Source organism: Xiphias gladius, chromosome 15 (genome assembly GCF_016859285.1).
Source record: "Xiphias gladius isolate SHS-SW01 ecotype Sanya breed wild chromosome 15, ASM1685928v1, whole genome shotgun sequence".
NCBI lineage: Eukaryota > Metazoa > Chordata > Actinopteri > Istiophoriformes > Xiphiidae > Xiphias > Xiphias gladius.
Genome location: NC_053414.1, coordinates 16078527 through 16105807, shown reverse-complemented (window position 1 = coordinate 16105807; position 27281 = coordinate 16078527). Strand labels below are relative to the sequence as shown.

General features: G+C 41.3%; 1 protein-coding gene across 1 annotated transcript; it reads right to left on the bottom strand.

The window, feature by feature from the left end:
• Positions 1-1747: 1747 nt before the first annotated feature.
• On the bottom strand, positions 1748-17435 carry spock3 (SPARC (osteonectin), cwcv and kazal like domains proteoglycan 3). Its single transcript, XM_040146227.1, has 11 exons — positions 17349-17435; positions 17074-17196; positions 7922-7961; positions 5493-5601; positions 4629-4737; positions 4366-4474; positions 3947-4060; positions 3632-3853; positions 2711-2773; positions 2470-2607; positions 1748-2058 (listed from the first exon to the last, which is right to left on the bottom strand). The coding sequence occupies exons 2-11, from the start codon at positions 17194-17196 to the stop codon at positions 1901-1903; spliced, it is 1185 nt and encodes a 394-aa protein (XP_040002161.1). The 5' UTR covers positions 17349-17435; the 3' UTR covers positions 1748-1900.
• Between the last annotated feature and the right edge of the window lie 9846 nt (positions 17436-27281).

The following is a 27281-nucleotide window of genomic DNA, read 5'->3' as shown; positions in this document are numbered from 1 at the left end:
GCAAAAAATAAAATAATAATAATAATAATAATAATAGTAGTAGTAAAAGGACTACTGGGCAGTTAAATGGCACTTTTCAGGTCTTAACAAGGAATTTCAACAGATGTTTGGTTCAAAATGAAGCCAGGTGGCATATTAATAATTGAAAATTAATATAGTACAGCAGGTCCCAGGTCTGCATAACCAGTCACAGGACTTATGAAGAATAAACAAATCTGGGATCAGTTTCAGTTTTCAACCCTGGCCGATATACACCATAAGTAGTTAGAGCAGATCAGGTACAAATCAAGCTTTTGAAACAAAGTAAAAGCAAAACGCTGTAAGATGATCATCATTTTTTCGTATAAAGCTGTCTAAACCAAAGCTTCCTCTAGCCAGTGTACTAATATATAAAACATTTTCAAATCCAGCAGAATCAAAGTGTTTACTTAACTGCTAAGTATCTCTGTGCTTCTCTACATTCTAGCTATCCTATGTAACAACTCAAAAGATCTGAAATATGGCCTATGTAAAACACCATCATAAGAGAGACCCAAAACACGAGCCATACCGAAACCCAACTAGTATCTGAGTTTGACAGTAAAGCCAGTCTTATGCAGCGTAATGATGAGCTTAAGTCAGTCCAGTAAGCATGCTTCTCCTGCCATCTGTCCTCACCAGTACAAGGCACACCTTACCCTTTATCCCTGCCAGACTTCATCAACAGGTCTGCATGGCTCTGTGGTTTTCTTACTGTGCAAGAGATCTGTCCTGTTACTGTGTGCTCAAATTACCTTAAGTCCAGGACCTAAGTCTGAAAATTTAAAAAACACCACCTCTTCTTCTGAACCCTGACGAGGTTTTCTTTGAGCTCACTGACGTATTAAAGGCCAGTAAACATTTTTATCTCTCAGATTTGTGGCTTAAGCAGTTTATGACTGTATAAGTCTAGTTTCATCTGTACACGCTTGAGGGAATTTTTCAAACTCCAGCTCCATTATGTTTTGAGTTCCATAAAGGTTTACCCTCCGGCTCTACAGACTGAAGCAACATCCCACAGTATTAGACATGCTACGACAAATCTATTTCATCTTCTGTATTCATCCAACGATGGATTACAAAAATAGATAATAATAATATTTTTCCCCTAACACCACCAACCAAGCAGTAATTTGTCTTTCCTTGTTGCTGAACCTTTGAGATGATTTGACTGGATTTGTGTCTCAGTGAAAACAGCTAGCCTGTCGCTTCTGTGTCACGTCTTCACACGGTTTTTTTGTTTGTTTTTTCGCCTTAATTCTCCTAATAAAGCATGTCTAACTCTTATCTTGTTTTTCCACACAGTTACAGTCACAGTTACAAATCAAGATCAAAAGAAACCTAAAGAGTGCAATATTCTCTTATCTACATCATCAACTTCCGCACCTATACACAGGAACATTTGATGAGGAGTAAATGGACGGGGGGAGGAGAGGAGGAGGATGAAGGAAAGAAGAAGGGGAAATCTCTTTAACATCGCGCCTCAGGCGTCAACACACTCAGGCATCAGAGTGCTGCACAAAGACAGGACACACTAGAAGATATGGACTGTCCAATGAAGGGAGAGGTCTTTGCACAAGTGGCCAAATCCAAAGCACTGGAGTAGTTGTCAATGGTCCTTTTCATATTCTCTGTTTGGCTGACACGCACGTGAACAAGTGCCATTAACCAATCATATTTTATACTTAAGACAGGAAGAGAAATCATAAACATTTGCCAGGAATATATATTTTTTTTTTAACTTGTGAACAAACAATACACAGAGTAGTCCATAGGCTGTTAGTACGATTAAGTATCTGCCTGGGGAGTCACCTAGAAACGTGCAGATTGACCAAAAAAACAGTTTTCTCTTTTTTCTTTTTATGTTTTTTTTTTTTTTTAATTACGACAGATATTCGTCGTTGTCGTCGTCATCATCCTCATCTTCGTCGTCCTCGTCGTCCATCCTAGCCTGGTCGTTAAGGACAAACGAACCTTCATCATCATCAGTGAGGAGCGAGTCTCCGCTGCCGAGGTCTCCAGAGGACTCCAAAATCACGCCTAGATCACAGAAATTAAACCAAGACTTACAGTTAGAGGAGTGGTTTGACATTTTGGGAAATGCAGTTATTTGCTCTCTTGCCAAGAGTTGGACGAGATCAATACAGATCAAAACAGATCAATACCACTCTCAAGTTTCTACAGTAAAGAGGAAGCTATAGCCATCAGCCGGTGAGCTTAGCTTAGCACACAGTCTAGAACCAGGGGGAAACAGCTAAGTTTAACGGTTTTATGGTACAAGTACACCGTGGTAAGATTTCATTCAATACAAAAAATAAAATTGCATGTTGACGCTAATATCTATAAATGATTTCCTCCATGATGCTTTAACTGCAAATAAAGCTGCCTCTCTTTGTTCTCTTACACAAACACATAAACGGGACTCTCTGTTCTCCTCGGTGTTTTGCCTACCGCAGTCTGCAGGGCCGTGGGTGCGCGAACCAGCCACCTCGTTGCCATAGCGATCCACACACCAGCACTGTCCGCTGCTGCTGTGACACTGGTGGGACCTGTAGTAACCTTCCTCATCACAGGACGGCAGATACTGACCTACACATACCGGCCAAAACACACAGGTACTCACAGTGAGTGAGGTTAAGGCTCGTTTGTGTGTGTATTCGTGCTCCTATGTGTGTGAGCGTGTGTGTCTCACCGAGGAGTTTCTTCCCCGCTTGCTTCTTGTTGATACTGGACAGCTCTGCTTTACAAGGGGAATCTGAAAAGAGGAGACAGGGGACTCTGGTAACAAACTGCAGAAGTCTGCTGTTCTCGCAGTGCATCTGAACTTTGCCTCTTTTGTGTACTTTTTGCTTTCGTCATGATGTTTGTTATCCTGCTGTATTTTCCTTTACAAGTGTAGCACCAGTGACTCATCAGTAAATATTTAGGACCAAAAAACTAATTTTGCATCCTTGGTCTCATACAATAGTGTTTTAATGCAATGTATTGTATTGCATTGTGTTGCATTTTATTGTATTTTACAGATTGCAGTAATGTATTCTGTACATGTCAAGGAAGAATATGATATTCTGATTGGCCGGAAGGTGCCTTATTATTTCTGTGTCGGTAGAAGTTAGTTGATAAATTAGGGAAAAGTTCTGGTCTATTGCAACTTGAGACGTCTTTTTGCAGTTTTGGCCATAATTTCTATTGATATTGATACCACTGGGCTCAAAATAATCGCTGAGATCTGGGAAAATGATGACAAAGCAGCATTGACGTCTGACAGGGCAAAAAACACAGGCACTCAGACGATCAGGCAGCTTGTAAACAAACAAGCAGTTGAGCCAAATGACCTAAACCACTTTATTTTAAGTATAAAAGCGAAAATGCACCCATAATGTCGATAATAATTCCTCATTGTACAGGAAAACTGTGTGTGAGCACAACTATAATAAGTATAGTAGGTGTAAGTAAAACCAGAAAGTCAGGCTACAAATTGTGAAGGATGGTTAAAATGGAAATAAATAGTGAGCAATCATTTTTTCTGATTGCATATGTTTTCTTTTCCAAAATAAGGTTTGGCTTACTTGGGGTTTTGCTAATAATGTGTGAGTGTACACAGATACCGTACCTGTGTACCTCTGGAAGCATGTGCACCACTCAGAGCTGGTTATAACTTTGTCTGCGTGTGTATCGCAGGATTTGAAGAATGTATCAGAGCATGGCTCGTTCCTGTCCAGGTAAAGGCTCTTGATCTCCGATTGGTCCAGCTGGAGGTCAAAGTTTGTGTCCAAGCGAGAGAACATCCAGCCCAGGGGGTCTTTACAAATAGGCGATGCCCCAACCTCAAACTCTGCAGACAGAAAAGAGGGGAAATGTAGTAAGGTATGAAGAGTAACGTGTGTATTTTCTTGCTTTTTGACTACGCTAATGCCCTGCAACTCACTGTTCTTCTCTGGCTTCTGGATCTTGACTCCCTTGTGGTTGCCGTTCTCATGCAGCACTCTGAACCAGTCTCTCAGACGACTCACCGCCTCCTTCAGGTCCGATTCACTGCACACTGAGGAATAATAACACTGATGATTAATGATGATAAAATGATGCTTCATTGTCCCTCCACTCCCTTATGGAGAAGGGAAGTCAGAGTCAACTACGGCACAGCACAGCTGCCCTGAAACTTGCTGGGATCCAGCGTCATGCTTTAAAAAGATACTTTAGCAGGGCAGAAGGGCTTTAACTTGTCCGGAGGGGGCTGAAAAGAGGGCTTGGACACCAATGAAGACTTTTTAATTAAGAAGGATTTAATTTTTATTTTGCAAAGTATCCCAGTTTGCCGCATGCAGTCAGGTGTGCAGAAATGTGTACCTTTCTTCTCTGCAGAGCTCTGTTCAGGCTGAGAGGGGCAGGGACACATGCCAGGACACTTCACAGCGATCTTCTTTCCCGTGATGCATGCCTGGTAGTCTAACTTACACTGTGCAAGAGCGACAGAGACAGAGACAGAAGGGATGAGACAGAAAAGACGATGTGTGTCTCATCACGAAGAAATGAAAGATGCGACTAGGGTGCTCAGATGTTTCTATTATGGGTGAGAGATGGCGTGATTGTGTGTGCATGTGAGCGGGTACCTTTGTAGAGTAGGTGTGGCCGTCAGTTCCACAAACGGGAGAGGGGTGAACCACAGGGCAGGGTTTGCACTTTGACCCTGGACTCTGGTACAAATTGGCATCTCTAAAACTAGAGAGGACATTCCAAAAACTTGTTTTACACACACAAATTAAAAAGCACACTGTGTGAAAAGATTGCAAATGATCTATCATTTGATGTCGTGTCCTTCATCGCACTTTATAGTTTATTCTTCCAGCTTCAGTCAAAGCTAGTGTTCTCTGAGCATTTTGTATGTGTGATTTATTGTCTTGTTCTTACATCAGTTTCAGAAATGAAACAAGGATTTAGGATTTATATGTGATTATTTTCTGATTTGCTTCCAGTGTGTAGTCATAATTGTGTTGTTGCTAAGAATGGGAAATGAGGTCAGTATGGTGTTACTGTCCTCTGTCCAGTCTGCAGTGGCCCAGACAGAAACACAGGCGCGCGCACACACACACACACACATACAAAGCCCATTCATATCAATTGGCAGGACTTTGCGTCCATTGTAAGGCAGTGCCAGTGCTGGGGTAATTGGACTTAACAGTAATGTCACACAACAGTCACAAGAGAACTGGGCAACCAGTGGACCAGCTGGAAAAAAGCCACCCCTCTGGTGTTGTTGCTTATCACGCTGCATGAATAAGTGAGCCAAAAAAAAAAGGAGGCTGGAGAAAAGAGATGGAAAGTAATAAAGAGATCTGATTGCTCCTAATCCACTGTCATTCGTGTTTCATTTGAGGCTTTGTCACGGGAACATCTGAATGCAACTTTGAAGTACAGTTTTGAAAAATGGGCCTGTTTAAAAGAGCAATCGTGTGTTTGAGTGATTGTGTTCTTACCTAACTCTCCTCTGGCTGACACAAGTGGCGGTCTTATAATCCTCAGCCACACACACCTTGTGCCGACTGCATTTGATCTTCAGACAGGGGTCCTTGGCAGGATCAAGGCCTAAAAGCACGACACATCCATATTGCATGAGGAATCTTTTTAAGTGAATGTATGTGTACTGTACATGTGTGCGTGACCAAAACACAGCCTCTCTATTTGAAGAGCTTCCTAGAAAGACTATGCCCATGAGCTTAAAGAGAGAAAATGTTCTTACAATTTCTTTGTTCTTTGAAATTTTACACCAATGATTCCTAGTTAAACAATGTACTTCCTTTCATTTTTACAGATCCATGTGGAGAGGTGTTCGAGATCTGTCTGTGTGTGTGTATGTATGTGTGTGTGTGTGTGTGTGTGTGTGTGTGTGTGTGTGTGTGTGTGTGTGTGTGTGTGTGTGTGTGTGTTATTTCTAGCCACAGTCTCATACAGTGTACTGGCTGCGTCTCCCTCATGCTCATCTCAAAGCCATAATACCGTTAAGTATCCTTAGAGCTAAAAACAGATGGAACTGGCTAGAGAGACTTCTTCTGACCTTACATCAGCCAGCGATAGGTGTCAGTCTCACGTGTGCTCAAACTGATCAAACTGATCTTGTATCAGATCTCACAGCGGAGAGCCCTGTCTGGCTTTTAAGGTAAGAGCCGGTGTTAGATCTGAATCTTAGGCAGATGGTGTCATTTTTGTTGTTAAAGACAAGCTAGCTTCAGAGTGGCACCTATGAGCAGGATCTAAGACCCTCATCTGATCTCAGAACAGGTTGTGAATGACCTCTGCTCTAAAGAACCTTACTGTAATCCCTGAGCAGCTCTGGCAGATTATCCTGCCTCCATCCTCCAACGCATCTAATGCTATTGTTTCCCTGACATGTCTATGTGGATGTGTGTGGATGCATGTGTGAGTGTTGAGGATAAAGTGATAAGTGAGAGTGAATGTGTTCATGTCCTCGTGTGCCTCGATGCGGGTATGAGCTTATCACCGTCAGTAATAAAATGGGAAATGCAGATGATTGAAAGACAGAAAATCATGCTGTTTTTCTTTTCTTTTTATAATAGTAAATGTTAGCTACATAAAACAACTGGTTGGTGTAGTGACTAGAATTTATCATTTATAATTTTTATTATCATTTGTGATAGCTACGAAATAACAGACACTGATACAATTATAAAATTTTGTAAAGGTTTCTGAATGTGAGATGTTTCACAAAAAGATGGCCACCATGTTGTACTGTATTTGTGTATGAGAGAAGATGTACAGTATTTGTATGGACAGCAGCTCCTGTGCATTTTTATCAGAGCAGCATGACTGAGGACACGACATGAGGTCTTCAGCGTCCTCATCTTACTGCTACTAAGTCTTGATGAGTCAAACGGCTGATGCTAATTGGTCGTGTTTCAAACCTTTCAAGCCACGACATGTTTTCGAGCATCTAAATTCCAGGGAATAGACAAAATTTAAGTGACACGTGACAGTTTAAGGAAGGTAAATCTAATATAGAAACTACTGAACAGCTTTTAATGAAATTTGGTGAGTTAGGCCATGCGAAGGGAAACAAGTGATTCGTGTTTTAGAGAGGGTAGCGGGATCATGTGGCATCTGTCAAGCGTTTTACCTCATCGCTCATGACTCTTGAGCTGTTACGGATTGGACCAAAATTGTCCCTGGATTCCTTCCGTGAGGGGAATCGATCAACATAGGCCCATTTCCAGCTAAAAATTCCTATCATTTTCTCAAAAATGTATGTGTGTTTTAACCGCTGATATTACGTACACTGATTTTAGCACATAACATACTGTATTTGTATTTTTCTATTTTTCCTTATATACTCATTTGATTGTTGATATGTTACACTGAGTTCCCATAACTGTTCAAATTCTTGCCGGCACGACCTATTTGACATAAACTGCCATGATTCCCAAAAGCATTATGCAAATGCAAACAAATGCGGATGTTATGCACGTAGAACAATCCTGCAAAATTTGAAGGCATTTTAGCTGTGGTTGGCATTTTGGCACCATAATAAATGGAAGTGGCCATAACTCAGTGGCAATAAGTGTGACTCACTTGTAACTTTCTAAAGCTCATGCTCATTCCTAATTTATTCCTACTTAATTTAATGTAGATATTCTCCAAAAATCATGACCACCAACTCCCTATCACCACAATTGTTCATCACTGTGTATATTTTGATACAGATAGATATCCATATGCAGATTAAACATTTTAACTAAACATTTTCTATTAACAAAAATCCAAATTTAAAGAGTTTTTTCAGCTTTGGACCTGGTTTAAGTTCTCTTTCTCTTTTCTATTGTGTGTGTGTGTGCGTGTGTTTTAATCACAAAGCCAACAGCAGAACAACTCCAGTGCTCTCACTCACACCCACCTTGATCAAAGGGCTTGGATGGGGTCCATGTTCCAGGCTCCTGAAACAGGGTTAACCAACAAATGAAATCATGAAAATACTGTTCACGTGACATCTAGAGCAAACAATACATGGCATATACAAGACTATTAAGCAGTCATACAAACCTCCACTTCCTTTAGGAGAAAGCATTACAAAGAGAGAGAATAAGAAAGTCATCTTCATTAGGTTTTTCTTTTTGAGCGGAAACTTTGAATAATGAAATAAACAGATGGAAATCTAGGAAACACACCAACACACTGTGAATAACAAACACATGGAGCATGCGTATATTTAGTCAAGATAATGTTGATGTGTTGACGGCAGTTCTCTGCTGTCGAGCAAAAAAAGGACCCGTGTGTCTTTGTGTGTGTGTGTGTGTGTGTGTGCATGTTCTGCTTATCCCTTATATCACCAAATGGAATATTGTTTATATGCCATACGTGGCATATACACACACAACAGAGGGAGGCTATCTTAACGGCGGAACAAACTGAAATTTTTAGTACGCTTTTTGAGGTTAAAAAAAAATGCTGTTTGAAGTGGGTTTCAATTACTGACTAGGACAGGCTTTCAAAGATGGAATTAATGTGTTTAGCTATTTACAGCTAAGTGAAGGGATGAGGCTTTCAGTGTAAGTAAAGTAGGGTTTAATGTCAGGCTTCTGTTCGACAAAAACCTTTCAATTTAAATTATGATCTGCCGGTAAAATCTGCATTGCAAATATAGAGCAGAAAAACATAAATATGAGTTTTTGGAACCTAATTTACTGTAAAATGCATCTGATTGACTCTGTTCTTCATTAACGCTAAAACAACTTATGTTTAGTTGACAAGTTTTGTCAACCCAAGTTATCAAAACCTCCAAGAAGTCATTTTACAGTGAGAATGAGCTCTTCAGTTAAGTGACTCACAACGGAAGCTTCACAACATCACTGTTACAAACTAGACCTTAAATATAGTTAAATAAGACACACATTCAATCAGAAACTACATTATGGCTTAATACAGGATATTCCTGGAAAATGTTCCAAAAATGTGCTACCTCAGGAGAATTATTTGCAGTGAAATATGGCCCATGTAACGAGGCTCTTTCCTTGATTCCCTCATTGGTTTGAAAGTGAACTGTTTTAAGCCTTCCTAGATACAGTAAAGTGATTCAGTCCATTGGGTATGGATGGGTTCTCCCAGTATAAATAAGGAATGCATGTACAAGAGGTGGACGATTTGCCGGCTTTCAATAGAAGGACAAGATGGAAACCCGCCCATCTTTTTGTCTGTGTCTTTGTCCTCAGTCTAAGTTCAGAGAGCTCACTGTCTGGTTGACTTTCTCTGTGCAACCATTCAAACCCAACAACCCCTGCTTTTAAAGACACTGCACCATCTTCTCTCTCATTCTGTCACAATGACAACCTGTTCTTCTTATCTCATCTGTCGTCTTTCTTCTTGTTTTGTTTTTTTCATTCACTTTCATTCACACACGCATGACCACACACCCTTAGCAAGCATTGCATTGACTCGCAGTCATTCTCTGGAGACTTAACCTGACCATAATCATAACCAAAACATGCTCAACGTAACCCCAAATCTTACCCTAATCTTGGCTAATCTTGTGGGTATCGCTTTTTTGTCCCCAGCCTGTGTCAACTGACTTTTGTCCCCGCAATCTGAATAATTAGCTTCAGAAGTCAATGACAAAACAAAGTTACCCCAAATCAATAAATATCCACATAACAAATTAAGTCATTTTTCTTTGCAACCATAATAGTCAACAGTACAATAACTTTGCCTAAAAATTAATTATAATTGAAATACAATTACTTGCTGAATTTACTAATTACTATTCATTTTCAGGTTTACTGTTGGATTATTATTATCAAAATACTGCTTGAAACTGCACATGTATAGCTTTGGCGACTAGTGATTTATTGTAAGTCAGAAAACAAAATATTCTCTTTCTCTCTCTAGTTTTCTTTGTCTCTCTGTCTTTTGGTGTGCGTATTCTCTCTCTCTCTCTCTCTCTCTCTCTCTCTCTCTCTCTGTGTGTGTGTGTGTGTGTGTGTGTGTGCGTGCGTGCATGCATGCGTGTGTGTGTGTGCCTGCCTGGTGACTCATTCAGTTCTATGTGCCAGAACAAATAGGAAGGGAGGGAAATAGGGGAGAAAAAAAAAAATCTTATCAGCATAAATCCTACAGTTTTTCAGCACAGAAATGAGAGTCTTATCCACCTAATTAAAACCCTGTATTGTAGATTTGCACATTTTGATGTTGTGCAAATCAACACCAACATTATGTATCAAATTCAAATTAAGAGTAAAATTCAGAACTGTCTTCTAAACAGTGAGTGAGAGCTTTGTCCCAGAGGATCTTAATTCTTCTGCCTACGATTTTCTTTAGTGTACAGATCAATAATTTCAGTGGACACAATTACCCCTCACCGGTACAGAGCAGATTTATTGTACTATTGTTATATATTTCAGGCATATAGCATTTACTGTGGAGATACAGTATATGCTGCTGTGGTAGAGACAACAAGATATGAATTGTGAATCAGCCACGATACAGGAAGGCCATATTAACAACAATTATAAAGCAGTGATCACTTGTGTTTTGTTAAGAAAATAAGTACCTGTAAAGCTAAATATGCATCTGAAAAGGTCCTTTTACACGTGAAGTGGACACTGAAAACTAATCAGCCAAGTGAGGGCAGGCGTCCCAGTGGAAGTGTGAATCATTCAATTCACAATTCAGTCATTGCCATAACAATGATTTTAGTTTTCACTTGTCTCACCTTTGAAAATCAAAATTTAATTCATTAAGTATTAGATACATTTGTACTGTATATTCTGTAATACAGTGACAGCTACAGTACTACCAGTAACAGTACCAAGTGTTACTTTTCAGCACTGGCAGGGCAGGAAATGTGTGGGTTAAAGGGCAAGTTGTTGAGAGGAGTTCTTAGCAAGTGAGCAGGTGCAGTACTACAGTATGCTATACGGTTCAGTACTACTTCAGATTGTCTTTGGTATTTTTGTCTCTGCAGTTTTGCAAAGTTAACAAGTTTTTTTTTTTTTTTTAACAAGCTTTCTATTTTTCCTCAGGAAGCTGAAGTACATTTACACCCTGAACTTGTCTGCACCGCTTGTTTGTGAGATGCAGATTACGTAATGTATGTTTCTTTTATTGTCAGCCGCTGAGGAAATAGACATAATGACAGAGTTAATGATCTGCTTTTCATGACATTGCCGTATGCAAATACCTTAGTTTGGCTCTAACATTTCATATTAACTGTTGCTGAACCCAAAGTAATTCATTTTATTTTCTTCTAGCATATCAGTGCAATTGAATCCTCATGATTTACACTCAATGCAACAATGCAATGAACGAGTTGTTACAGATCTATCAATACACATGCTGCCCGCCTCATTTGAAAGTTTGCATATCACCTTTTCACAGTGAAACCCACATCTCAACTAGCCTTAGCTGATTCTGCAGGTCGTAATGTGGAGCTTTACCTATCTATTTGTCGTTATCCATGTATGGGTCTTTATGTACAGTGCATGTACTGTATTTCCAAAACCCTGAATGTTGTACGCATATATGACAGTTTTTACTACAAGAGCCTAGATATTTTTCAAAAAGTATGACTTTAACTGTCAGGGAGTCTCTCTGTCTCATCCCCTTGTTCTCTATAAGGTGAGAAGGTTCAACTCTCGCTTTTTCTCAGCTCTAATTATTTTCCCCTTCTTGTCCTTCCTTGATGGGCCTTTCTGACCCTTTGAACCTTCACCACAGACTCTTCATTCTCTCTCGTATCACTTCTCCCTCTCAACCTTCCACTCATATAAAGATCCATGTCAGCATAAGAGAAAATTCAACAGTGGTTCTGTCTATGTCTTTATGTCTATGTCGAATAGATTCAAAATTACACACATTAAATACTACAAAAAATAAATATGAAAAGAGCCCTTATTTTGAAAGCTTACCAAAGATAAAGCCAAATAGTGAGGTACTTTTGTTTCAGTTCAGGATGGTTTCCTTCTAGCACTGCAGACTGTGGAGACTGAATAATGAGAACATTGCATTATTGGGGCCAGGCCCTCTAGACCAGTCAAGACAACAAAAGTGCTTGCGGTCTGATTCCTTAATGGAATCAACAGACACATGCAAACACAGACACAGACACAGACACACACACACACACACACACACACACACACACACACACACACACACACACACACACACACACACACGCATGCATACACTCAGAAGCAAACCAAAACACACACATATGCACATCCACACACAAACAAACAAACTTATCACCACAGCACTGACTGTAGTGCCAGAATCTGTCAGCACTACAAAACATCAAATAACTGGATGAATGCACTTCACTGCATAGCCACCCACTTTTCCAAAAACCATAGAAAACCGAAAATTCAACAATAGGTCTAATGGCCTCTGTCTGCTAAAAATAGCAACTTTTCAATTTATCTCTCCATCTCTTTTCACCTCTCTTCCTCTCTCTCTCCCTCAACAGACTTTTCTCCTCATGTGCACAAATACACACAAACAAAACCGTGTGTCTTTTCAGCTCTGTTGGCTAACATCCTAATTTGCTACTGTGCATATTGATTTTGTGTGGTTTTAGCTGCATGTCCATAGAAACAAGTCCCCGTGCATATGCCGTTTCTCACAACCACTTTTCTCACCTTTTCTTCAGATTTTCACAGATCAGATTTTATCCCTCCTAATTGTGTCCTAATGACTTCCTTCCCTTTCCTGGCTCCTTGCTGACTCCCAACTAACATCTAACAGGAGAAATATGCACACGTTTTCACTGCACTGGCTCTGCTTGTCTTGCTCAAGCTTGTTGCATGGATGCACGCACAAACACACACAAATCCACACTGAGGTGCTTTGAAGTGGAAAAGGCCTCAAGCTCTCTACCTTCCCTACATCATTCACCCTCCACAACACAAACAACACAAGACAGACATGCACAGTAAAAACACACGAAGACAGAGGAGAGGAGAGGATGAAGGGGCATAATCTGGTCTAATGAGGCTGGTCTAAACAAACAGTTCATTTACTCATATACCATACAATTAAGCGTCATCATTCATTGTGTTTTACCTTTCATTGTCAAACCTGTCTTCCTCCTCACCTTATCACTTCACTCTGTGCCAGTTCCGTAAGCTAGCCAAGGTTCAGCAAGCAGAGCAGAATGTCTTAAAAAACTGAGATGGCACCAGCGCAGCAAAGACAGCCCCAGGCCTCTCCAGCCATCTTAACAGGACTTACAGTGCCTCAGTGGCCAAGATCCTATCCAGTGCACTTAGCAGGAGATCCACTTATGGCTCATGCTGAAAGATGAAAGCAACAGTACATGCCCAAAATGTAAAGTGTAAATCACAGTAAAGCCAGGGTTTGGCATAGAATAACAGTAGCCTACAAGAGCTAAAAAGCAGGTGTAACTGGGTGGAGAAAAATAAATGTATAATTATGAATACTGTCCTTATTGGTTGCAAGATTAAGATAGCGCAAACAGCTCTGAGGGCAACTGAAGAGTTTCGTTCCAAACTAAGGTTCCCAGACTTCTGTATAAACTGCTGGCACAATAAGTAATCACATTAAAGATTGTTCTTGAAGTCAAGTGTCATTAAAGCAACAGGATTGGGTTGCACTAGCTATAAACTATAAGTTTGTGTGTAAAGTCCTTACGAAACTCAAGCTAGTAGCAACTAATTTGTTTCAAACTAGTGATCCGCTTAATAGTGTTGCACCATTAACACATAAGAAATGTCTTAGCCACTAAAGACTTAAGTAGTGTGTAAACTGGTTGCTGCAAAACAAATCTAGCAGAGTCCAATCAAAAGCAATGAACTGTGTAAACAGGAAGTTACTGTATAGCAAGTGTCAGGTCAGAAGTGTCAACAAAATCCCATTACATCTTTTACTAGTCACTCTGAATGAGTAACGCTAAGATAGTATACAGTGTATTGGCAAGCTAACATTAGCTTTGACCCTGGGCTCAGTTAGCTACGCAAGTTAGGCTAAACCTGGCAGTAATGGCTAATCCCTGTGTAAGAACTTGTTTTTTTGCAGTGCACCCAATTTAGTGATGCATAAATCCCCACTTACATTACAACTAGGCTAAGTTTGAACCTATAAAGAGTGGGTGCAACCAGCTCAAAAAAAAATTAAAAAGGCTTAGCAAAGTGGGTCGATCTTTTCACTTCTTGAAAAATGTTTTGCAGTATATGGCCCTATAGACTACGTATCTAAAAGAGTACAGTTTACATGATGTGTTCACAGGCTGTGCAGTACTTGTCATAACAATCAGTTGCAGCTTTCCTCAGATAACTGGCCACTTGAGCTCTAACCTCTATACAGTAGAAGTGGGTGATAATACTGTGACAGTACAGGGAAGCATGTGTTCCATTATGCGTCAGATTAGCATCACGTCTAACTACAGTACATCTAGACAATGAATGGATTAATATAGAAAGAGTGATTCATTCAACAGGCTTAACTTCATTCCTGCTTTTGTGTCAAAATATTGTGGTCTTGTATAGAGTATCTAATTTTACTGTAATTGTACTAAGACACTTGTTAAAACCCACATACCAATTAGCTATAAATACAAATGTGTACCATCTAGAAAGAATGCAGAAACACACAGTTACACACTGACAATCTGGAACATAGCACTAAAACAGGAAATGAAAGGCATGCACATACATACAGAGCACGTAGTTCTTTTGTGCTCTACCTCTATCTCTAATGCCTCAGCCTCAAGGTTAAAACACAGATATGAATGCACATGGAGCCTTCAGCTCACCGCCAATCATTCCACTCTCTTTCATCTTTTCTTTCCACTCTCATTACCTTGTACCTCTAATTCTCTATCTATCTATCTATTTATCTAAGTATCTAAGTATGTCCTTTCATTGCCATTATGGGTATTTACTGTATATATATATATATATATATATATACATGTCTTTTTGCGTTAAGACGGTCACAATGTTCTCTCAACTCTCTCTCAAACACACACACACACACACACACACACACACACACACACACACACACACACACACACACACACACACACACACACACACACTGTATATATCTCAGAGAGTTCAGCTCATCTTAAATAGCACAGCACATGGCCAATCACATTTCCTCACTAGCATTTGGTCCTGTCGCCCTATTTGCATAATCCAAATCCAGCAGTTGGACCTGAGGTATATCACATGGGTCGACCTGAGCTGATGGGTTCACACGCTTAAGTGTGACAAGCAGGGAAAGTGGGAGATAAAAAAAAGCCTGTTACAATTATACAGTTACAGTTTATTATAGTACATGAAAACATGTATGAAAAAGAAAGAACTTCCCTAATATTTGAAAATGAAAAAGAATGCTGCTGCATGTTTTTGTCTCTCAAACACTCTGACCTCAAGTATATCAAAGGCTCTAGTTTAGAAAAAAAAAATCTACTTGCATGTGTGCAGCATGGAGGTAAAACCTCTCATTAAAGCAAGTGAGTCAAAAGTGTATTTTCTCTTGTGCATTATGTTAACCCTAACGTTTTTGCAGCGCCGTCAGAGTGTAGCTCCTAAGCAAAAAGCATGTTTGTCATAATTTATGTGTGTGTGCATGTATGTGCATACATGCTTATTTTTGTGTATTTGTGTTTGTTTGTGTGTGTCTGTGTGTGTGTGTGTGTGTGTGTGTGTGTGTGTGTGTGTGTGTGTGTGTGTGTGTGTGTGTGTGTGTGTGTGTGTGTGTGTGTGTGTGTGTGTACAAATCACTTCTGGTTGTGTGGACCCATTTAATCTATGGTTAGAGGCAACATACTCTTCTAATAAAAAACACACTACTTGAAACCTACATTGCGGCATTAGACAAAAGAAATAAAGAGACTTTTTCTTCCTTGTATTCTGCTCTTTTCTGTAATTTGTGACATTAACTCCCTCCCAAACAATAGTACTGATTTTCACTGTCTTTTATCTATAATCTACAGCTGATATGTATTTCATTATTCCCTAAAAACCTCTTAAAGCATCTACAAAGCCCAAATATATGTACGGGCCACACTACTGCAAAAACAAGCATTTTCTTACTGAAAGGTTGATGTTTGACGGAAAGGATTCTATATGACACTGAAAACCGTGAATACAGTAATTCTTTGCAGCAACCTGGCAGCTGGACTACATGATCAGAGGCTATATGATATGCGCCATGACAATCAGTGGCGGCATTACTGCACTAAGTGCCCTTATATAAAGACGTCAGGGTAATGGTGGCTGACAGCACCTTGCTGAAGTCCCCTAGCGAAAACACTCACCAGCAGAATAATCAACCGGATCAGTTCAGACACAATCATTGCTAAGAGAGGAGACCACTGGGAGACACAGATGTTTACACAGCATCTGAGACACCTTATAATAAATATTCCCATAGGGACCCACAGTGCGTCCGTGAGTTTACAGGGGACTTACTCTGCTTTTTGGTCTTTGTGTCATTGTTTTACTATGCTGCTATATTCCCAACTGGGACTTGTCCTTTTGTTGTAATATAAGTATTGCATCTCTATATTATACACCCAAATACACGGAGACATGAATATGTCTAATGGCTCAAACATATATAATACTCTTTGCTCTTCACTACCTTGTGGCAGGTGTTCATTCCTAACCAAGCAGCCCACCCAGGCCTCGCTGCTGCGGACTCCCTCCCTATACCTGCCCATAGTCAGGCCCCTCTCGGCGACTCAGAGGTGCCTCTCGGGCAGTTAGGCGACGTGCGTTGGTGTTTCTCAGAGGCCTCGGCTATCTCTGTTAGGCGGGCGCTGCTATCGCGAAAACAGCATTTGCAGGCGGGGATCAGCCCACGGCCGTAAGTGTATCCGCTGTCTCGGTGGAGCAGGTGATGGACGTGTGACAAACACCCCAACGGGGCCCCGTGACGCGTCGCTTGGACACACCGAGAAAACGAGGAGCGCATGATCACAAACAAGTGAGGGTGTCTATGGGGAGGGAAAGGGGGGCGGGGGTGTAAATGAGATAGTGGGTAGGGGAAAGGCGTTGATAAAGACAAGCCCGGAGTAATACTCACATCTCTGAATTTGTCCCATCTCCCGGCGAGCCACTTATCATCCAAAAAATTGCCGCTGTCGGAGCGAGCGGAGACGCGTCCGAAGGCGACGGCGCACACACACAGCAGGGCGACGCTCAGCATCTGCGGACACACAACAACAGCACGGAGAGAAGGACACGGGGATCAGGCTGTAGGACGCCGCAATCACGTAGAAAAAACAAAGTGCATCGCAGCAGCGACGAACACTGATCGACAGCGCCGAGTGTAACGATGCGACGGGGATTTTCTCCTACCTTGTCGCATCAGCTCCCCTCCAGACTGTTTGTGCTCGCTGCCGTTTTCTGTCACTAGTAATAGCAGCCCCCCCCCCCAACCTCCCTCTCTCTCTCTCTCTCTCTCTCTCTCCCTCCCTCCCTCTGTGTGCAGCAGAAAACGGGGACGCGCGTGGCACCGTGCGCGGGCCCCCTCGCTCTGTTTCCCTTCCTCTCTCTCTCTCTCTCTCTCTCTCTGCCTCTCCTCGGTGCGGGTCCCGGTGGCTCGCTGTGGGCTGTTTTCAGGCCGCCGCAAAAAGTGTTTCCCGCTGATTACCTCTGATGAGAAGGGAACTGGGCACTCCTCAGACGGGGGGGTTAGAGGGAGGATGGAGCCGTGACACGGAGAAAAAAAAAATAGAGAAGGCCGTGGCAATGTTTTACTGATGGCAGGTTAAAAAACAACAACAACAACAATAATCAACAAAACAAACAGAAAACAATGGAATGGTCTCAATGAGCTTATTATAAAGTATAACTCAGACACTGTAAATTCAAATAGGAAAAAATACTGCGGACCATGACCTCATCTGCATTTGTATTTGTATGTTTCCTTTATTTACACCACCTTTCTGCTCTGGTACAACCACCACACCGGCGCTGCTCAGGCTTGTTTGTACAGTAGTGACTCATGAAAGAGTTTCGCTCACATTCCTGGCAGAGGTTAGCTCAGGACTGTAAATTGATGCTACACGATAACATGGTTTCCATAAGAAACGCGCCTAAATGGCCCACCCTGGATGATTTGTGGAGGTAGGTGCAATTGTTCCCCGTTGACTTAGTGTTTTCTGGGACACGCAAGAGCAAAACATTCCTCACCAGAATGGATGAGTGTGTTTCAAGAGGGGACATTTGTACTTGATGCACTTGGCTTCAACAGGACACCACGGGGGCTTTTTCCACAGCTTTGGCACACACATCATGGTTTTGTGGAAATTCTTCTATGTTTGAGAGTTGCTAGTTCCCTATGGGTGACAAATGAAAGGAAAATGGCATTATAAACTGTCCTAGTGAGGTGTGAGTGACTTTGAGCCTGCAGAGCAGCTTCAATGCTCCTTGGCATTGATTGTCTCAGTCCCTGGAACTCAACTAGAGGAATGAGGCACTATTCCTCCCACGGATCTTCCCTCACATTGTGTTTTAAAGATGCTGGTGTCTAGCATGACCTGACTGTCTAACACTTCAGGTCAAAATCTCCCATAGATAGTCAACTACATTGAAACCTGGTGACCGCGAAGGCCCTATCATATGATTCACATCACTTTCATACTCAGCACACCCTTCAGTGACCCCTTGTGCCCCGTATCCAAGCATATTTATGTTTCTCCACTTAGTTATTCAGGTTCCGTAGCTGGACAAGGTAATGGGATGTCAGAGAAGAGGACGATCTGAAAATAAAAGAGCAAAAACCTTGCAAACATGGAGAGAGTGAGCTTTTTGGAGTATTAATATTGTTACCAGGCTCTTCACAGAGAAGTCTGGTGGTCAGTTTTGTCAGGACATTGTTATGCACAGTCGCTGTAAAAACCAACCTTGACCTCAGCGTCACATCTTCGTCTTCATAAGAGGCTGCAGAAAAGGAAAGCGTGTGTGTGTGTGTGTTTGCGTGTGTGTGTGTGTCAGGGGGGCTTGTGGAAAAGATGACAGGGTGGAGATATTTGAAAGTCAAATTAGAAGTATGAAGTATGCATGACTGCCTCACAGAGACACACAGAAGTGTATCATGTGACGTGCCCCAACTGAGGTGCTAGATGGTCAACTGCATAAGCACACACAGGTACAGACAAGTAAAAAATGTTTGATGTGAGTTCTGTGTTCGCTCCAGCCGGAAGTGTGCAGCATGTAAACAGGAAACTGGTGGTAGAGAAGCCATTGTGGTTGGTGGAGCAGGAGGCGTCGGTCTACTTTGAACTGTGCTTTGTTCTCTCAGACCAGCACAATTGAATCCAATCTAGTTTGTGAAAAGATAGTTGTGAAGATGGTGGTGTGAAGGACTGTGGACGGTGTGGTAATTCTTTTATGGTTTACTGTTAGCTCGTGCTTTATGACATTTGTGCAAATGGAGGCCGTAAAAGAGGTGTTTGTGTTTGTGTGTGTGTGTGTGTGTGTGTGTGTGTGTGTGTGTGTGTGTGTGTGTGTGTGTGTGTGTGTGTGTGTGTGTGTGTGTGTGTGTGTGTTTGTGTATGTGTGTGTCCTCCAGCCCAGGGGGTTCATACATTATTCAGTCTCAGACATTAAAGATGTAGATGTGGTCAGAGACATATGAAGCAGAGACACACAATGTGCTCACACAGACTCACACACATAAATCCACACAAGCAAGCCCACACACACAGACCTCTGTTGTTGCTTAATGAAACTCTGCATAGATTTTTCATTCCACTCTAATTCAATTTTCCTTTTTTTCTCCTCCACCAACATAGCACATAGTTGACTCAATTGCTACACAGGTCGAGAGAAAGGGATGAGAAAGAAGAGATGGGAGGGAGTTGAAGAAAAAATAGGACAAAAAACAACATAATGTGTGATTGTGTGTGTATTCGGAAGAGTGAGGCAGGAAACGTGTCTCAAGGAGTGGAGATTTCACAGCCCAGTGACTCTGTCACTGTGCACCTGCTCACTGAGACGGTGGGAGGGAGGGAATGGGAGGAAAGAGGAAGATGAGGTGAGGGAGTTTGGGGTAAAAGGAAGTAGGAAATCTGTCAAGAATTAATTCAGCAGAATTAAAAGAAAAAAAAAACTACACGGAGAGGCCTTTCATGCAATACCACATCATAGAATTTTAAGAACGCCACTGCGTACTGTGGCCAAAAGTATCTGGACGTCCAGACGTGACAATCTCATGTGATAGTTGAACATCTCATTCCAAAACCATGGGCAAATAGCGTGCTGCTACAACAGCCTCCGCTGCTCAACAAGATTTTGGAACCTGATGGCAGGGATTTGCTACAGCTACATTTCAGATTCAGCTACGAGAGCATTAACGAGGTAAGGCACGGATGTTGGACGATGAGGCCTGGCTCACAGGTGGTGTCCCAGTTCATCCCAGAAGTGCTGGAATGGGGCTGAGGTCAGGGGTCTGTGCAGGCCAGTCAAGTGCTCTACACCACACTCTGAGAACCATCTCTTTGTGGATCTCACGTTGTACTCAAAGGCATTGTCACCGCTAAACAGAATTCAGTCAACATTCATTTTATTGTATACACCTGCGCTTTGTGTACTGTGACATGTTATAAAAAAGAATCTGTAAAAAAGGCCTAAAGTATGGTGTAGCATTTACACTTGTCTTAATTGGTCCAAGTCCATGAAAAACAGCCCAGGGTTGATCACATACACTTGGCCTCTCTCGCCCTCTTTCTTTCTCATTCAATGCAGCTCCCATTATTATAGTCTAACGAGATGATTGTCACTCAAACAGTATTGAGATTGACTGAATTACAATGTTGGAAATAATGGAGCATCATAATAATAAGAGGCACCCTCTCTTTTTCTCTCTTGTCTCTTATGGCCCTCTCCATTAGGGTGGTGGAAGAAAAAAGCTGAAAAAAAAAAAAACTGAACCAGAGAGAAACTCAGGTGTGTCTAAATCTTTAACTGGATTTCATGTAATCCCCATTCTTCAGTGAAATGGAACATTTGGGTGGTTGGAGTTGCAACAACCCTAGAAACTGTTTTATGCCATTTGTGCAAAATGGAAACAGAAATGTTGTGTGTGTGTGTGTGTGTGTGTGTGTGTGTGTGTGTGTGTGTGTGTGTGTGCGTGTGTGTGTGTGTGTGTGTGTGTGTGTGTGTGTGTGTGTGTGTGTGTGTGTGTGTGTGTGTGAAAATGTTTTTTAGGTCTGTATGTGAATGGATTTGTTTTGTCCAGAACTCGTGTGTAGATGTGTGCACTTGGATATGTAGGTGTATGTCAGTGAATTTATTTTGAACGTTGCTAGGTGTGTGTGTGTACGTGTGTGTGTGTGTGTGTGTGTGTGTGTGTGTGTGCGTGCGTGTTTTTGCTTGTTTGAAGGAGAGAGATGGAGAGCGAGAAAGGGAGTGGGAGGGGAGGGTGTTATCTTGCGGAGCAGACGTTTTGAGCATAGCTGTGACTATAAGGTCAGTGTGAGTCCTGTGTTTTAGCCCCAGGATGAAAAGCTAATAGCGCAATAATGAGAGAGAGGAAAACTGCAAAACAGGAGATAAGGCAGACAGAAACAAAATGGCCATCGCTGAGAGGGCAATTACAGAGCCAGTGAGTGAGAATAAGAGAGGAAAAGAAGCTAAAGGGAGAGAGATAGAAAGGGGCTGGGAGAAAGAAGAGGATAAGCCATATAGATAATTGATGGATGGATGTTTTGACTTCTGGACTCTTGTATGTTACATTCAAATGATTTTCCATGAATTTTGAGAAGGTCACCCCCACCTACCTATGACCCCCAAAACAAGGTTACACATCTGTCACGTTTATGTTTATTATGATATCAAAATGACAGTCTGTTTTCCAAAGAGAAAGAATTATAGCTGTCTCTCTGGATATGTCTATGAATGAATGAAACCATCCAGCTGTAGTTCTTCATTTCAAGTTAGCAGACACACGTTATTGCATCCATTTTCCCAGGACTGGAAATTTATTTACAGTCTCAACTAATGGAATAAAAAATTGTGGATATACTGCAGATCTTTTTGGTTATGGTGTTTGTTCTCCCCCTTGTGGTGATTATGGCACATTACAATAGGCACAGAAAAGTGTCTTCTAAGCACACTGCTTTTATTCAACTGCAAGAGGACTTTAAAGTGCAGATGCACACTCAGTGGCCTCTTCGTTTGGTTCTCCTGTAAACTCGAATGCAATCCAGTACAACACCTCAGCTATAAATTCTACCTTTACAAAGACAAACATGTTCAGTTTTGATTGACACTGTCAGAGAGGTATTAATTTAACTAAATGTAACAATATTATAATGTAACTATATTATAATCTTCCTAAATGTAGAATTTGAGGCAGATCTGTTTTATTGGATTATGTTAAATTGTATTGCTGTACCTAATAAAGTGACCATGGAGTGTAAATTGGGGCTCCAAGTCAAGTGCATGTCACCAAAATTAAGACACTGTATTTTCTAATATTCTCTTACATAGCTATTATAAACACACTGCAATGCATTTTTCACCAGGACAAAACAAACCCTTTCCCTCTTCAGTCACAGGGTGAATGTTACTCTGCAGTACAGTTCCTAAAGTTCTATTTCACAAACCTGCAGACGAATATGTTTGTGCCCCCTATAGATGTGGGATATTTAATTACAGATCAAAGGGTTGTGTCACCAATAATTAATGAATCAATGACAAATCTGACATATATACACTGATTAAACAGCCTACTGGTACACCTCTAACGCAATCTAATACGACAGCCCTGCAATAATACGACCTTTATGAAACCTACAATGTTTAGTTGTGTTCACTCTGTGCCAAAGACGTGTTCGTTTTGGTTTTGAGCGGGTCGCTGTAGTAGACTGCATAATGCTGAGAGGTTTATCTAACATTTTGTCAAGCCCCGTACACTGTACTGTACACGCAAGGGGAAATTACCACTGAGTTGAATCAAAACATCTCCCTGACACAGTATTAGTACAAATGAACACTATGAGATTCACAAAATCAGAATTTATTACGAGGCTGTTGTAACAGATTGCGATAGAGTATACAAACCCCCAGGTTTTGCTCCAGCAGCTACACATTTATTCATATTCTGCAGCTACCAGATGCTTGGCTCTCCTTTCCCTGTGCTGACCAGGTCATCACGTAAGACAGTTGTGACAACTGACTCCTGGCTTCCTACCTGAAACAATAACCTTTTCAGTCCAGGCAGAGCAGAAAATTCACCTCTCACACTGTCAAAGAAAACTTGTCACTCTGCTAACCGAGGGTTTTTTCTCCTCTCAACAGCTCGCTATAAAAACATTCTCTATAAAAATCCCCCCTCTTTCCTTTGCTTTTGGTGTATTTCTTCTCATGGCACCCAGTCTGTATGCATGTTGTACACTCCGTGGCCATTTTATTGGGCACACCTAGCTAAATCTAATGCAATCTAATACAACAGTCCTACAACAAATCCAATCTTCATGGAGGTTATAATGTTCAGTTTTTGTTTGGACCTGTTTTAGAGAGGTGTTGGTTCAACTGTATGGTTATTGCGGAGGCTGCAGTTCGTGGTGTTTTTGACTTATGTGGCAACATACTGACAGGTGTTTTTTATATTATGTCCAACCCTAATAATCATTGAGGATAGAGAAAATGATAGAAACACCTCTAAATTAAAGCTCCACACACTGCATCAACCAAAATGACCATAAAGCGGAATCATCACCTCTCTTAAACAGTTTTAACAAAAACTGAACACTATAACCTTCATGAAGATTGGATTCAAAGCAGGGCTGCTGTATTGGTTGCATTAGTTTGACCTAGTTGTACTCAATACATTGGCGACTGTATATAAGCCAGGGACATACTTAAGAGAGTGGACATGATATGAGTTTTTAAAAATGTTATTTTTCTCCCTGTTCTTGTCATCCCTTATGTGGTTCTTAAAGTCATAGGTATGTATTTCACACATCTCACCTCACACTATCAGTGGCAGTATTTTTGGTCAGCCACATTTGTACGTTATGAGAAAAAAAAATTAATGACTTTATCTTTTTTCAGCATTGCAGTGCCGTTTCACCTACTACTCCTTAAGGGAGAAAATTGCAATGTAAATTTACTCAGTGGTTTTTTAATATCTGGATAACTCTCTAACTTCCATTGCAGAACACAAGCATAAGCTATTATGAAAAAAGTCGGACATGATCTATGTTTATTTGTCAATATGAACTCATTTCGGTATTTTAATTTTTTTCTACTTTTTGTCTTTGTTTGTGAAACTGCAATATTTAGCACTTGAGCTTTGGCTGAACTCTACATAGTGATAGAGGACATCTTGACCCTCTCAGCCACCAGAGCAAAACAGATGTTACCCACATGAGGAGCTTAGCTCCATTCACCTTTTCAGAGTCAGGTGCTTCATGAATGTTGATCAGAAAATAAGATATTCATACATTGTAAAATATGTATGGTATACCTTTTAATTAAACCAGTCTTATTGTGGTTAATGAACTCTGCTGTAGATTGAAGGGATCCACATTCTGTTTATTGTCGTCTGTGAAGCCACACGGCTTATGAACACACTGACTGGCCCTCATTCCAGTTTAAGCAGAGTATGGCAGCCCTAAGAACTTTTCAAACATGTAATCATTCAAACTGAAACTATCTTTATTGTGTTAAATCTAATCTACATCTGATACAATCTAAACTTAGTCCAGTCGAACAGCTACTGACAACACACACAGTGTTGCTGCCCTGAAGGATTATGATCACTGTTTTTCCGATAGAGGTTAAGTACACATCATAACCCTTAAGTGATGTCTGACACCAGAATGTGAGCAGAATGATGGAACATTAACATCAGATATAGAAACATATACCCTTATACACTCTCACCGTACATGATCCAGGATGTAAAATATAAGCATTGGAGGAGGGATCCCTCCTCTGTTGCTTTTCTTGACGTTTTCTTGCTTTTTTCCATTAAAGATTTCTCTTTTTTTTTTTTTGCTGTTTTTGGGGAGTTCCTCCTCATCCAAACTGAGGATTAAAAGATAGAGGGTGTTGTATACTGAAGACATTGTAAAAGATGTGTGATTTTGGGATACATAGAGCCATATTTTGACTCAGCTTGACGAGTATGTAATCAGAACATCAGCATTTTTTGCACATTATTCATCTATTTTACAACTGGCCTATGGACCTCTCTTATCAATGAATCATATGGCAGGAGGAGTGTCAGTCAAGTCAAGTCAGCTTTATTTATGTAGCCCAGTGTCACAAATCACAAATCTGCATCAAAGGGCTTTACAATCTGTACAGCACATGACATCCTCTATCATTAGACCCTCTTCCCAGAAGAAGTCTCCTGCTAATCTCCCTTCACACGTCAGCAGCGCTGCAGAAAGGACGTGAATGAAGGATTCATAGTGTGTAAATTTTGCCATGCCTCCCAGGGATTACAGTACATGTTTGTGAGCTCATCATCAGCTCAATAATAGTGTTCAAAAAACTATTCATCTGTTGTCTAACAATCTTCTATAAGATACAGTTAAGAGCAGGCTTGTGGTTACTTCATTTTAATACTATAGTTTGTCCACTAGGGAGCAGGACAGGACATTTATGGAAGCAGAGTCTTCCCGAATTTAGTCCAGTTCACAAAATAAAAAAACGATTCAAAGATAATGAGGGGCACCATTCTCCAAGTGTTATGCATCTACTTTACTATGGAGCCATGTTGCTTCAAGTGCTTTATATTCCCTGTTTAATTCAGTTTTAATTTTATAGACAAGCTCAAACTATTAGCATTGGTTCATGTTGTTAGTTTGTGATGAATAAGCAGTCCCCAAACTAAGACAGACATTTACGTCTTTGCCTTGTGAGTCAGCTTTATTGCATAGCCCTGCACAATCCAAACTCCATCTGCTTCCTCATCATCGCCCATTTTTCTGCTCTCTCATTCTCCTTCTTTCGCGGTCTCCTTGCCTCCCTCCCAGCGCTCTCAGCAGCTTCTGACTTTTCTCCCAAAATATGAAAGCCTTAGCACGCCGCTCTCCCCTCTCTCTTTCTTTCTGTCTTTCACACACAGTACAGACACACACCATGACCACCACAACTCTCCATGGGAGAGTTCTGTCATGCTCTGTAGATTGGGTGTCCCAGGGTGATTAACTATTGATCTGGAGCTCAGGTAACACACCTGATATCTGGGGAGGGCAGGGAGAAAGGAAGGGAGGGGGAGAGGGAGGGAGGGAGGGGGCAGGGAGAAAGAGAACAGAATAGGAAGGGTGGGGGGGGGGTGAGAGTGAAACAAAGAGAAATAGCGTATGGGGGCAAAGTGGGAAAGAGACACACGACGAGCGAGAGAGAAGGCAGGAACCAGACAAATGGCGATGAAGCAGCTGCACACACTCCAACTCTACATACAGACCTTTTCTGGATGGGAGGGCTGAGTGGAGGCTCAGGCCCAGTAGCCAGCAGCAGTGTGGCACACTTTATTATGATGACTCAGGACAGTGATTGTATTGGAAGAGATGAACATTGTGTGTGTGTGTGTGTGTGTGTGTGTGTTTGTGGCGAGGGCCACATGTAAGAGAAGAAACAGCCATATGTCTTTAACAACACACATTACGGCTCTGCTCTCCAACCCCCACCTGCTCCCAAATTACTTGGCATCCCCGGCAGTTTAAGTGTGAGTGCCTGTTTACTATGTAAACAGACCTACCTCTTTTGTGACAGCTAAGTCCCAGCATCAGCATAATTACAATGAACTCACTCTTGAAATTCTTTATCTCCACCCCTTTCTGCCTGATAAGCATCAGTCCTCCCAAGAGTTTTTGCTGGTGGGTAGTTAACATAACCCCCTTTCCCAACCTTCCCTGTAGGAAACTTACAATAGCACAGCAGCTTTTTTCTGCTTCATACCTACAGCATAGGGTGTGTATAATGTTAAGGTGTTTTATTTCTGTAGGTACATGAGGTGATGGATGATTGAAGACTAAGCTATCTATAACACAGTCCTCACAATTATTAGCGGATATTGTACAGTGGCATTTCTGTTGATCTAGAAAATACAGTACGTACACATTTGCACATACAAAGGACTGGTGCAGATGGTGTAATAATGTGGCTCAGCAGCCCGGTTTGCTGCGGATAGCTAATTATATTGCTGATATGAAGATATATTACAAAGCATTTTGGCCAATATGGTTTAGTAGGACAGTGTACTGAATTGCAGCACCATCAGGAACTTTACTTCAGCCCTCAGTCATCAACCTTTTAGAGGCACAC

Coding starts and splice junctions, on each gene's coding strand:
- spock3 (XM_040146227.1), bottom strand. CDS start 17,196: ATGCTGAGCGTCGCCCTGCTGTGTGTGTGCGCCGTCGCCTTCGGACGC. Junction 4,738..5,492: donor GTCAGCCAGAGGAGAGTTAG/GTAAGAACACAA, acceptor TGTCCTCTCTAG/TTTTAGAGATGCCAATTTGT. Junction 4,475..4,628: donor GCCACACCTACTCTACAAAG/GTACCCGCTCAC, acceptor GCTCTTGCACAG/TGTAAGTTAGACTACCAGGC.